The 12,292-nt window shown below is 37.0% G+C and overlaps 1 protein-coding gene across 3 annotated transcripts in view; it reads right to left on the bottom strand.

The window, feature by feature from the left end:
• fat1b (FAT atypical cadherin 1b) overlaps positions 1 to 12,236 on the bottom strand; it is a 33,334-nt gene extending 21,098 nt beyond the window's left edge. The window contains exons 1-9 of one of the 3 annotated variants that reach the window (XM_042738540.1): positions 8,696 to 12,236; positions 6,542 to 6,856; positions 5,559 to 5,620; positions 4,503 to 4,817; positions 4,001 to 4,211; positions 2,690 to 2,755; positions 2,325 to 2,464; positions 398 to 673; positions 92 to 302 (exon numbers count right to left, since the gene is read on the bottom strand). In XM_042738540.1, the coding sequence (XP_042594474.1) occupies positions 92 to 302; positions 398 to 673; positions 2,325 to 2,464; positions 2,690 to 2,755; positions 4,001 to 4,211; positions 4,503 to 4,817; positions 5,559 to 5,620; positions 6,542 to 6,856; positions 8,696 to 11,957 (4,858 nt within the window). In that variant the 5' untranslated portion in view covers positions 11,958 to 12,236. The remainder of the gene's footprint in view (positions 1 to 91; positions 303 to 397; positions 674 to 2,324; positions 2,465 to 2,689; positions 2,756 to 4,000; positions 4,212 to 4,502; positions 4,818 to 5,558; positions 5,621 to 6,541; positions 6,857 to 8,695) is intronic. The other 2 variants (XM_042738543.1, XM_042738542.1) reach the window with 2 other exon arrangements.
• Between the last annotated feature and the right edge of the window lie 56 nt (positions 12,237 to 12,292).

The raw sequence follows: 12,292 nt of genomic DNA, 5'->3' as shown, positions 1-12,292 counted from the left end.
TGATCATCTCACTGGCAATTTATACAGCAATTATATTGGTATAATAATACAGTGTTAATAATAGTGCAGTGTTAGTAGAGCTGTGCTGTACCTGAATCTATGTTGTAGAGGATTTCAGCATTTAGGCCTTTGTCTTTGTCCAGAGCAGTGACCTGTAACACAGAAGAACCAATCGCAGCTGTCTCAAACACACGGGCAGTGTACTGAGAGCTGGTGAACCATGGTGGATTGTCATTACTGTCCTCCACGTTGATGATCACTCTCACAACATTGTTCTTCACAGGCACGCCTTGATCCCTAACCTGGAATAATATGACATACTGTACTGTAACAACCAGCTGCAGTTTTTCTTCTAATACTTAGTGTAGAGGACAAAGAAGATTATACATGGTCTTACCATTACTGTGAGGATGTGTCTGTGCATGGTTTCATGGTCCAGTTTTTCAGCGGTGTACAGAAAGCCTGTTGCAGGATCAAGTCGAAACTTCTTCAGGCTGAATAAGTCTGTGCTGCTCAACAGTGTGTAGGATAATTTGTTCTTCTCATCTTTATCTGTTGCATTTATTTCCAGTATCTTCATACCAGGCTGAGTTTCCTCTGGAATACTTATCTCATATTGGTTTTGTCCAAACTGGGGGCGGTGTTCATTTGTGTCAATAACGTGAATTATGACCTGTTTAACAAAGCACAATCCACACAGTTAAATATGGCATATATGCATTTATAATAACATTCTAAAGCCCTACTGTGTCATTTTAATTCACATATTTCTAAGGTCTTTAAATTACAGTTAATTTACTATAAGTTTATACTTTTTTACCAAGTAAATGCCTTTTAGCTTAATTATAAAAACATCCCCCTTCAGGTCTTTTTGCTGGGAAAGTTCTATTGATTTTTATTTTGAGATTATAGTGTTTATTTTTTTTTTAGTATTTATTTTCATAGGTGTGAGTTACACGTATGAATAAACTCAGGTTTACTTAATTATCGATACAGAATTTTTTAGTAAAATATTGTGAAAATGTAAGCATCAAATATGATTCATCAGGCTAGATAAATTTTTCTGACTATTATTGTTACTGGATATAGGGTTAACACATATATATATATAAATATATATATATATATATATATATATATATATATATATATATATATATATATATATATATTAAGTGATATAAAGTTATTATACTACATTATATTATATATTATTTCTTGTAGTAACCATAGTGGCAGTGAGATCAGTTTAGAGTCAAATGGGAAAAATTTGGCTGCTTTTAAGGAAGTACTTTCTTCAAAATCATAGCATATGTCCAAAATCCACCTTTTAAGTTCATCATACTGTAAATACATTCATGTTTTTTGAAGAATGTGTGTTTACTCAAGCAACCAGAACATAAGGGCACCAGTGCATATTATTTGTCCTGAGACACAAATTTATGAAAATCTGTAATTCACACAGACCCTGAAACTGCCCACAAGTAAGAAGCCCATTATGGGATGACAAACTGTACTGAGTGCAATCTCCTGGAGGGCATGCTCTCTGCAACTGGAGCGATGGGCTGAGGGCTGAAACGGAGCTCTCTTTTAAAACATTACTCCCTCTCACATCATTCTTTGCCTCTGGGTCTGCTCACACTGATGGATGAGTCTCGCACTGTGACCTGATAAGGCTGGCTGGCTTGGCTGATACATGCAGGTATCGCCCAAGGAGAGGTATGCTCACACCATGACAAAAGGACAAAGCCAACCTGTACATTAGAAAGACAGCCAGAGAGCTTGACTCCAGCCAAGTCTAGTATTGCAATATGCAGGAGGAGGGTACATTCCAGCTAGTTGAGTTATCATGTTTTTGACATGAAATTGAATATGTTCTATTGAGATTAAACCTGATCTTTCGATTTGGAATGTCACGTGTAGCAAGACAAAGAAATGAAATGGATACAACTAAAATCTGTACTACTTTATTATTCTTTTTTTTTTTTTTTTTAGAAACGTGATCAAGAGGTTAAGATATCAAGCGTTTAGGAAAAAGCAAAATGATATGTTTGCTTTCTGAGAAATTCAAATCTGTCATTCATTGTGTGGCATGTAATCTTGTTCATTTTAAATGTTTTTTGCAAGTTGAGCAGTGACGGAATGTATAGGTGATACTAAGCAACAAAACAATTATCCTGTCACAATACAGGTGCACGCGTATACAATCTTTGTCAAAAGCAAAGATGTGCATAATTTTTCTTATGCTCCATCCATTATTCAACTGCTCCAATTTTATAAATACATGGGCAATTTCTTGGTAAGTGCCATTAAAGACAAAACACCTGAGTGCTGATAGATCTTGTTCCATCTGTTGCTTCAACAGTGAGGTTGTAATTTGACTGCCGTTCAGCATCTAGAGCGCCAGCGATGATGATTGTGCCACTCGCCCTCTCCATGTCAAAGCGGCTGTCAGCGTTTCCACCTGTTCATACAAATACAGACAGCGGTCCCATTTTAACGCTGTTCACTAACAGGTGTAATTTTTGCATAATATATCATTTGCATCAGCTATTAAAGTAGCAAACATTCAAAGAAAGTAAATAATGTGCAAGATCTCTTCGCAGAATGCAAATTCAGAACTCTTTCTAGAATAATCCAAGAGCTGCAAGAAAAACAAGAAGGGATATTTCTATTTATCAGCAGATACCTGCTGTACAGTTCGGGTCACAAGCCATCTGTAGGATGTGAAAAACCTCTTTAACATGTGTGACTCCTTGTGAAGAAAGAGAAAAACAGATAAAGCAGAGGATGCAGACAAGAAGGTGGCAGAGGGAAAAGAAACATTTAGTTAGTTGAAAGCTGATTAGGGCAAAATCAAGGTTGACTAAACATTGAGTCATCAAAGATGACTAAACATTGTATTTATTGCTTTCTTTTAAAGGAGTAATTCACCCAAAAAATATATTTCCATTTATTCACCCTAATAGTGTTCCAATCCTGATGATGTTCTGGCTTTCGAAGTTAAATGGAGAAACGTACCAATGATTTTTTTACATTTACATTTACGCATTTAGCAGACGCTTTTATCCAAAGCGACTTACAGTGCATTCAGGCTATACATTTTTTTTTTTTTTTTACCTAACATGTGTTCCCCTGGGAATCAAACCCACAACCTTTTGCGCTGCTAACGCAATGCTCTACCACTGAGCCACAGGAACACTCCCCCCATGTACCCCCCATTCACAGCCATTACATTACCCCAATGTAATGGCTGTGAATGAGAACTAAGGCTTTAAAACTTCAAAAAGCACCATAAAAGTGATACGTGATTTGTGTGCTGTCTTCTGAACCCTTTCAAAAACAATGTGTGAGGATTAGACTGGAGTTTAAATAAACTGAAAAGCCCCAAAATTAATTTACTCACCCTCATGTCATATTTTGAAGAGAGTTGGAAACCAAACAACACTGAAACTCATTGACTACCATAGTATGGATGCAAAACAACTGACATTCTATAAAATACATTCTTTAGTTCGGTGAAAGAAACTCAATTTATTTAAATTGTATTGTTTAGTTAGATGTGAGAAACTCTGTTTAGTTTTATGTGAGTAAATTAGGTTTATTTTTATTTGTTTATTATTTATTTTTGTTATTTTTTATTGGAGTTTAGGTAATTAGGATTATCGTTTAAATGTTAAATTTTAGCCTGTTCTTTACTTAAAGCTACTGTATGACTTTAATTAGTAGGTTTAAAATGTGCATGAGTCATATTGGCACTTTTATGGAAATTTTAATGATGTTTATTTGTCCTTTTTGGGTGCTTGAAAGCGGCAATCCCTATTTATAGTGATTGTATGAAATATAGAAGACCACCATACTCTTGAAAAATTCTCCTGTTGTGCTTCACTGAAGATAGAGAGTCATATGGGTTTGGAATCACATGAGGGTGAGTACATGACAGAATATTCATTTTTGGAAATATTCTTTTAAGGCTGATTGTAGAGCTTTAGATCTTTACCTTTGATTGTGAACCATACTGGGGAGTCAAGTGGCTGAGCGCTGATGACTCCCACCATATGGGCTACTGGATCATTCTCCACCACAGAGAATGAGAGTGGAATCTCCTCAAATGCCAGCGGTTGTTTAGCCAGCTTAGGCTTTGGAATCCACTCAATGTGCAACCGACAGATGGACGACTTTGAAGGCCTTCCACTGTCTGATGCTTTAATCTGCAAGAGAGCAGTGTGAGTGTTTTCTCTTGTTTCTTGACATACTGTAGTGTGCCAAAAATGCCAAGAACCTATTTTTAAGAAGATATACTGTTTTTTAAAATCTGTACTTTTCTTTTTCTTTTTTTAGAAATCTGATCAAGAGGGTAAGATATCAAGCATTTAGGAAAAAATGTTTTTTTGGATCTGTATTTATTTGAGAAAAGTTGTGTTCTCATTCAGTCTGAAGCCACAAATACACCTTTATTATGTTTGACACCATTTGGAGACTAGGAATTGAAATAAACGTACCGTGAGAATATGATACTCCCCCGCTGAAAAAACCTCTTTGGAGTACACAAACCCAGTTGTGGGCTCAATGAAGAATTTCCCGTGCTCTTCACCCTCCTCGATTGTGTATGAGATATCAGAGAAGGAACTCTCATCTCTGTCATAAGCAATCACTCGATAAATTGGCTCCCATTCGACTGCCTCTGGTCGTTCCACCAGCTTGATTTTAAAGCTCTTTTCCAAGAACTGGGGACTGTTGTCATTTTCATCCAATACGCTGACTATCACACGAACCACTGTAGACTTGGATGGGCTGCCATCATCCGAAACAGTGATCTGTTTATAAGAAAAAACTGATCTCATGCCTGAGCGCTTAAGAAACTACTGCCAAAGTAAACATGAGGGAGGCATAAAATTATTGCATATTCAATTAATTGTAAACTTCAATATCTCTTCAATAAGAACAGTTCACCCAAAAATGAAAATGATTAACACACCATCAGTGCTGGGTAGTAACTGACATTACATTTTATTTACATTTTAAAATACTCTTAATCAGACTACAGTTACTTATTAATGATTACATGATATTCACACAATAGCAAAAAATTATTTATAATTAATTCAGTTAAAATCACGAACCCCATTTTGGAAAATGTAATGTAATATTTAATGCACTTCATGCAGGTAATAACAGTGAACGGAATATATTTTCTTTGTATTTTTATATCAATGTGATTGAGAAGATATCCTATTTAAATCAAAGTGATAAGTAAGTAATCTAAAGTCAAAAGTAAAGTCAAAAGTAATCAAAAAGTAGTCCAGTTATATTACCAAAATGTGAAATGTAATGGATTATGTTACAAACTACAATTTATGTCATGTAATGTGGAATCAGTAACAGATTACAATTTGTAAGTAATCTACCCAGCACTGCATAGTGCACAAGTGCACTGACTACTTTTTAAAATGCTTTTGTGTCCTTTTAGGAGCTTGACACATCTGGTCACTATGAACTATTGTTGTAAGGGGAAGTTGTTGTTAGGGGATTGTCCAAATACAATGTCTTCTGCTTACTTCAAGAAGATGCTCTGCTTGCTTTTCCCTGTCCAGTTTCCGAGATGTTGTTGTCACCAACCCTGTGCATGACAAATGGTATAGTTCAGTGTGTTTCTTCCTCTGACTGAGAAAACTTTCTATCAGTAATAAAAGATTCAAGCTGTTCTCCCTAACAAAAAAGAAACATTCAGGCATGACAGATGAATCTATCCTAAATTTTGTATTCTCCTCAGAGAGTGTTTCCTTTATATTGAATTCCTATTGAAAAAAAAGAAAACGCAAATAGAGTCATACATTAGAATGTACTGTGCTTGTTGTTCCTTGAAACACTATCTGAACGGTTACAATTCTTTCCCAGAAAAACATTAAGTTCTAAATTTATCAACTAAGTTCAGTTTGTTAGATTGACTTTGGCAGGGAAATCCTCTGAAAAACTTTTTTACTTGCACTGTTGAGACTGACTGAGAGTGGCAAGTAATTTGGTGGAGGAGAAATCAATTGACGCCTCAAATTAATTAGCTGCATTCATTACTTGTGCTGCTCGGTGAATGTAATTAACCAGCTGGTGTGAATATCAATTATGTCTATATACTGTATAAAAAACTTCAAGAAAGATTTCATGTCAAAACTTATATAGCATATGTGTTATTTGCATTAATGAACATTAATGTTATTGTTCATAAATGTTTGATTCTGATCTCCCTTAAAGGTGTGGAGACCACTCAAATGCTGAAGTTATCAAGAAAGCTTTATTTTTATTTGTGTATATGCTCAAATACAGGGTTTAAAAATGTTTTAAATAGTCTACTCTTTACTAAATGTTCAATGCGGTTTCTTTTTGCATATGAAACACAAAGGACATTGTTTCAATAACACAGACCCAGAAAATAGGGCATAGGGCATCATAATAATCATGCTAAAATAAAATAATAATAATAAAAAAATTGACATTTGTAAAACACAAATACATAGCCCAATTTTTATGAGAGGTATCAACTTACCTGTCTGGGTGTTAATGACAAAAAATCCCTGTGGATTTCCACTGGTTATTTTATATGAGAGATTATCGCTTGATTTTGTGTCCAGGTCAAAAGCTTGGATCTGGATGACTGAGATGTCTTTGGGAGAGTTCTCAGATACAGAAGAATAGTACACAGGCTCTGATGTCAGTGGAGCATTATCATTAACATCTTTAACCTCGATGTAAACCTCCACAAATGAGGAAAGAGGCACAATTCCTTGATCTGTAGCATAGATTGTGAGCCAGTAATGATTAGAAGTCTCACGATCGAGGATTTCTTGTGTCCTTATTATGCCTGTGACAAAGAAAAGTAGAAGGAACATGTTGCACTACATGTTAAGCACTTGAAGAACAAAAGGCACTTGAAATATTTAGACTGAGAAAGCACCAATGGAGCTGCCATAAAACAGTGTCACATGGTACTGAGAGTTTTGCATTGTAAACTCTGAAGCCTAGATAAGGATGGAGCAGAAATTAACCATACAAAGTAGGAACAACTGACACAACGCTAATAATATTCTATTGAAATGAAAAATGTAATCAACATAGAAGCAAAAATTGGATCTATTATCTAGCAGGGAATTGAGAATTCATAACGCAGACATTTGGATAAAGGATTAAATGTGTAAAGGGCAGACATTGTACACAAAATATGGAGTGATTAAGAGGGTAAAGGGAGATGAGGCAGCTCTTTTTGTTCGTCTGTTTCTCGGCAGTGTCTGCTTTCACGCTGTGGGCTTTGTTCTAAAGGTAGCGGTGTGGCTTCTACAACTCCAGTAAAACTTGATAAGCTCTTTCCTCAGGGTGAAAGTGTCCAGCATCGCTCTTTGTTTTACCCTCTTTTTCTCTTTGTCTCTCTCGCATGTGGCCCTGAAATGTACTGGTTATTTCGTTCACACTTAAAATTAATACATTTCATTGCATTAGATAACAAAATGGTTACAAAATATTTCAAAATGGTATATGCAGATACCACAGTAACACCACTAATTGTTCAGTTCACTATTCCTTTTTACAGATTTACAGTGTTAGAAAAAGTTACTTTTAAAAGTAATGCATTACAATAGTGCAGTACTCACTATAAAAAAGTGACTAATTAAGCATTACTTAGTTACTTTTTATGGAATGTAATGCATTACGTTACTTTTTGTCACCTGAACTTGACTTGCTCATTTATTTGAAAAAAAAATAAATAAATAAATAAAAACTGATATTTTTGGCAACTTTAAACACCCTTTCACACCAAAATTAACAAGTCTTAGGCTGAAGAAAGTGCCTTTGCACCTCACTCACAATTTCTCTCAACACAAGGACAGTTTATGTCATTATTGACTGAAATCTCATTTCTTGAGATGTCAGTCAATAATGGGAAAACAAAGTAACTTGCAACACTCAAAAATTTCATAGTAAATTTAAAAGTAATGTGTTACTTTACTAGTTACTTAAAAAGTAATATGATTACGTAATTTGCTTTACTTGTAATGCATTAGCCCAACACTGCTTATAACTGATCTCAAGGTGATTTCTAGTAGATATACAAAGCAAGTTCTCCTCAGGTCCTATCAGAGCAAACACAGGTATACTGTAGTTCATAACATTATCTATGAGCATTTTCCACTAACATCTGACATCCAGAAAGTGTCCAAATATATATATATTTTTCTTCATTTTGAACAATACAATGTTATTGTAAAGTTTTTTTTTTTTTTGGCAACATATTTTGGTTGAAATTGTTTATACCCTAAATGATACCTGGTTTTATATTTTGCTGTGATGCAAAGATGTTCACAGTGCAAAGCACAATATTATAAAGTGTCCAAACACTTAGTGGGGCAATCTTTCATCAGTTAATATTAATACTGAAAAAAATGAAAAACCACATACCATACAAAATAAATAAATAATGCACTTTTTACACTCTTTTTCTAAAAAAAAGAAAGAAAAAAAGAAAGAAAATGAATCCACAAACCTCCATTATTTGCTCATAATATTTTTTAGATGTGGTTTGTAGATTCCTTTACCCTTACTGATGACTTATTTGTTTTGAATCCTTGCACCTAATGAACCAGGCTTAATTTTCCACAGAACGAGATATTTTTTTATTTGAAAAACACAAGAATACTAATGAACTTACCGCTGTCTTCATCAATGGTGAACACACCAAGGCCTGAACCTCCTCGTATGGAGTAGCGAACTTCTCCATCCCTGCCGCTGTCCTCATCGTGAGCTGCAACTTTCAGAACAGAAGTGCCAGATGGGGCATCCTCACTCACAGCTCCCCAGTCCACAAAGAATGGGAAGGACGGGCGGTACAAGTTCTCATTAACATCCACAATCTCCACATGAATGAAACAGGATGAGGATAAAGAGTTCGGCTTGCCTCTGTCTTTGGCCTTTGCTGTCAGATTATATACTTGTCTTGTTTCGAAATCAAGAGTCTGAGAGACATACACAGCTCCAGTCATTTTATCCACTTGAAAGCTTCCATCTTCCCCATCTGTTAAACTGTATCTCACCTGTCCAGACAGGCCAAGGTCAGGATCGTGAGTTTCAAGCCAGAGCACCAAGGTGCCCACTGGAATGTCTTCTCTGACTCTGATATGGTATTGTTGGGGTATAAATGTAGGGGCATTGTCATTCACATCCTCCAAATGAATGTATAACAATGCTGTTGATACCATTTTAGGCTCATCAATTGCAGCGTCAAAAGCAGCTACCTTCAAAACAAACGATGGATTGGCTTCTCTGTCTAACGGACTCATAACAGTTACAATCCCTGTTTCTTCATGTATGACGAATTTGTCTGTTTTGGTAAGAAACGAGTATCTAACCATTCCATTGACCCCTAAATCTTTATCTTTTGCTATAAGCTGAATGATGTCTGTCGCCATAGCAATGTCTTCACTTATATCCACTGAATACTCAGACTGAAGGAACTCAGGACTGTTGTCATTTACGTCTAAAATGTTAACATTTACCATGTGAGATGAGGATTTCTGCGGTAAGCCAAGGTCATAAACAGTGATGTTGAGAGTGTAGTGGTCTGTTGTTTCTCGATCAAGTGGCTCGAAAACTTTAAGCCACCCTGTGTCAGATTCTATCGTGAAACAACTATCAAAATCTCCCCCTGAGATCACAAAAAGCAATTTCCCACTGAAGCCGGAGTCTGAATCGGCAGCTCTGAGGAGTGCTACGCTTGTCCCTACAGGAAGGTCCTCTTTAACTTCTATTACAGTTGGAGTGGACTCTATAAACCGTGGAGTGTGGCGGTTAACAGAATGGATGTCTGCGAATTCATCTTCTGCTTCTTTCTGACTGTGTCGTTTAGAGCCAAAAAGCAGCAGCCCGGCTAAAGTTCTCAGAACGCCAGTCTCTGCACATTTGGAGCGGACATGTTTAAAAGCACTAACTACTGTTAGATTTAGGAACATAGGGTTACTTGATATTTCTCCATCGCTGGCAGTTATTTGCAAGCGGTGGAAAGACTGTTTCGCTGCATCGCCATCCCTCAAAGACTTTTTAAGTGTCAGCACCCCTGAGCTGGAATCCAATTCGAAAAGATTCATGTTATTACCACTGTCAATTCTGTACTGCACTATGCCAAGATCATCAGCGTCAATGGCAGACACCACTATTATTTGTTCACCGACCCCTAGAGATCTTGGCACAGTAACATCACAATCCATATTCTCAAAGTGTGGCTTATTATCATTCAGGTTGGTGAGAGTGATTGAAACAACAATCTCTGCCTCACGGCGGAAAGGGGAGCCCCAGTCTGATGCCCGAATCCTTAGGGAGAATTTTCTCGGCATTGTCTCGTAATCTAGATCTTCTGCAGTGCTTATGACACCGGTGAAATAATCCACTACAAAAGGCTGTTTGTTCACATTGACAATACTGTAGGTGACATAGCCATTTTCGCCGTCATCTTTGTCGGTAGCACTGACTGTCAAGACACTGGTCCCTATGGGCATGTGTTCAGCGATACTGGCTTCATAATTAGACTTTTGAAACACTGGGGCATTGTTGTTCACATCGCTTACACTGATGATCACCTTGGCCACTGCTCGTCTGTCACTCGTAACAACATCAAACTCATATTGACTGACACTTTCTGCTTTTACAGGTGCCACGGTGGTGATAAGGCCCGTGTTTGGATTAATGACAAATGGATTCTCATGTTGTTGCATCTTAAATTGTAACAAGTAAGTAATCTTTGAATGTTTCTGTACAGTTTTGACCATAACAACCGGAGAGTGAGGAGGCGCAAACTCACTGAGAGTAACTCTATAGACGCTCTTCTCAAATGTAGGAGTTTCTGTGTATTCGCTGGGCGATTTCACCCTCACAACTATCGCTGAGGAAAACTTTGGAGGATTCCCCCTATCTTTGGCCTGCAATGTAAGATTGCACCCAAAACTACAACCCTCCCATTCCACGTCTTTGATGGCCTTGATTTTGTATTCTTTGCTCCCAGGGTTTGTTCTGAAGGCCTTGAACTGCTGGAGTGGATCTCCAGCCACGATGCTCAAAGAGGCAATCTCGCCATTGTGCCCTTCATCGGCATCCTCCACAGTCACATACGCATAAGTGGAATCCCTGGTTGTGTTCCATGGAGTTAAGGGGACAGCTGTGATAACAGGTGCATGTTCATTGGCCGGCAGCACGTGCACCTTTAGCTTTGCCGTGCTACTGCTGCTGCTACTCCCATAGAGCTTCAGACCTCTGTCCACAGCCAACACATCAATCTCATAAAGAGCCACCTCAGAGTAATCCAGCTTGCCTGTCAGAGTTATAACCCCACTAGTAGGATGAATGGAGAACATGTCATTCCACTCTTTGAAGCTGAAATAGTACTCTCCATTGGTGCCTGTGTCAGCGTCTGTGGCAAAAACTCTGCCTACACTTGTTCTGATGGCTGAGTTTTCGGGTACAAAAAAACTATATGTAGTCGGTGAGAAAAGAGGTCTGAGATCATTTGTGTCCATAACTTGCACTTTAACTTGTGTTTGTGTTTCAGCACCAGTATGTCTTTCAATAGCATTTACAGTCAGTAGATAGTGGTCTTTTACTTCCCTATTAAGAGTGGCAGAATTCCCTCCTTTGGTTCTTATTCGCAGGAAACAAAAATGACCCAAAACATACTTCTCAGCTTTGAATAAATTATCATGGTCCCCGGATTCTATTACGTACCAAATGTCCCAAGACTGGTTCGTCATAAAAATGCCCATTTTTATGGGGCATTCAACAAAGGTTTTTGCTGCTGAATTTTCATATATCATTACGTTGTAAAGTGGATGAGTAAACTGAAAAGACAATGTATCTTCCATTTGCTGGGCGCCTAAGCAAGTCCACATAAACAGCACTAAAAGACAACTAGTCCAGGATTTACCCATTGTGACAGGTGATTACAGAGCCAACTGAAAAAAAAGAACAGTGACAGGTAGAAAATATTTTAAATATGAAAAAAAAAATCACAATAATGCATCAATTCAACACTCATGTCAAATTATTTTACTCTTTAAAGCCAACTATTTCAAATTTGATGATATAATATGTACTTTTTTAGCAAATAAAATGCCTTTTAGTATAATACTAAAAATGTCCCCCCTGTTGTGTTTTTGCTGTGAAATCTACTGATTTTATATGATGTAAACATTAGAATAACTTTTATATTGTTAATAATATTTCAAGATGAACACATACTAGACTGAAGCAACTTGGATTTACT

Source organism: Cyprinus carpio, chromosome B14, assembly GCF_018340385.1.
Source record: "Cyprinus carpio isolate SPL01 chromosome B14, ASM1834038v1, whole genome shotgun sequence".
NCBI lineage: Eukaryota > Metazoa > Chordata > Actinopteri > Cypriniformes > Cyprinidae > Cyprinus > Cyprinus carpio.
This window is presented reverse-complemented; position numbering and strand designations above follow the sequence as displayed.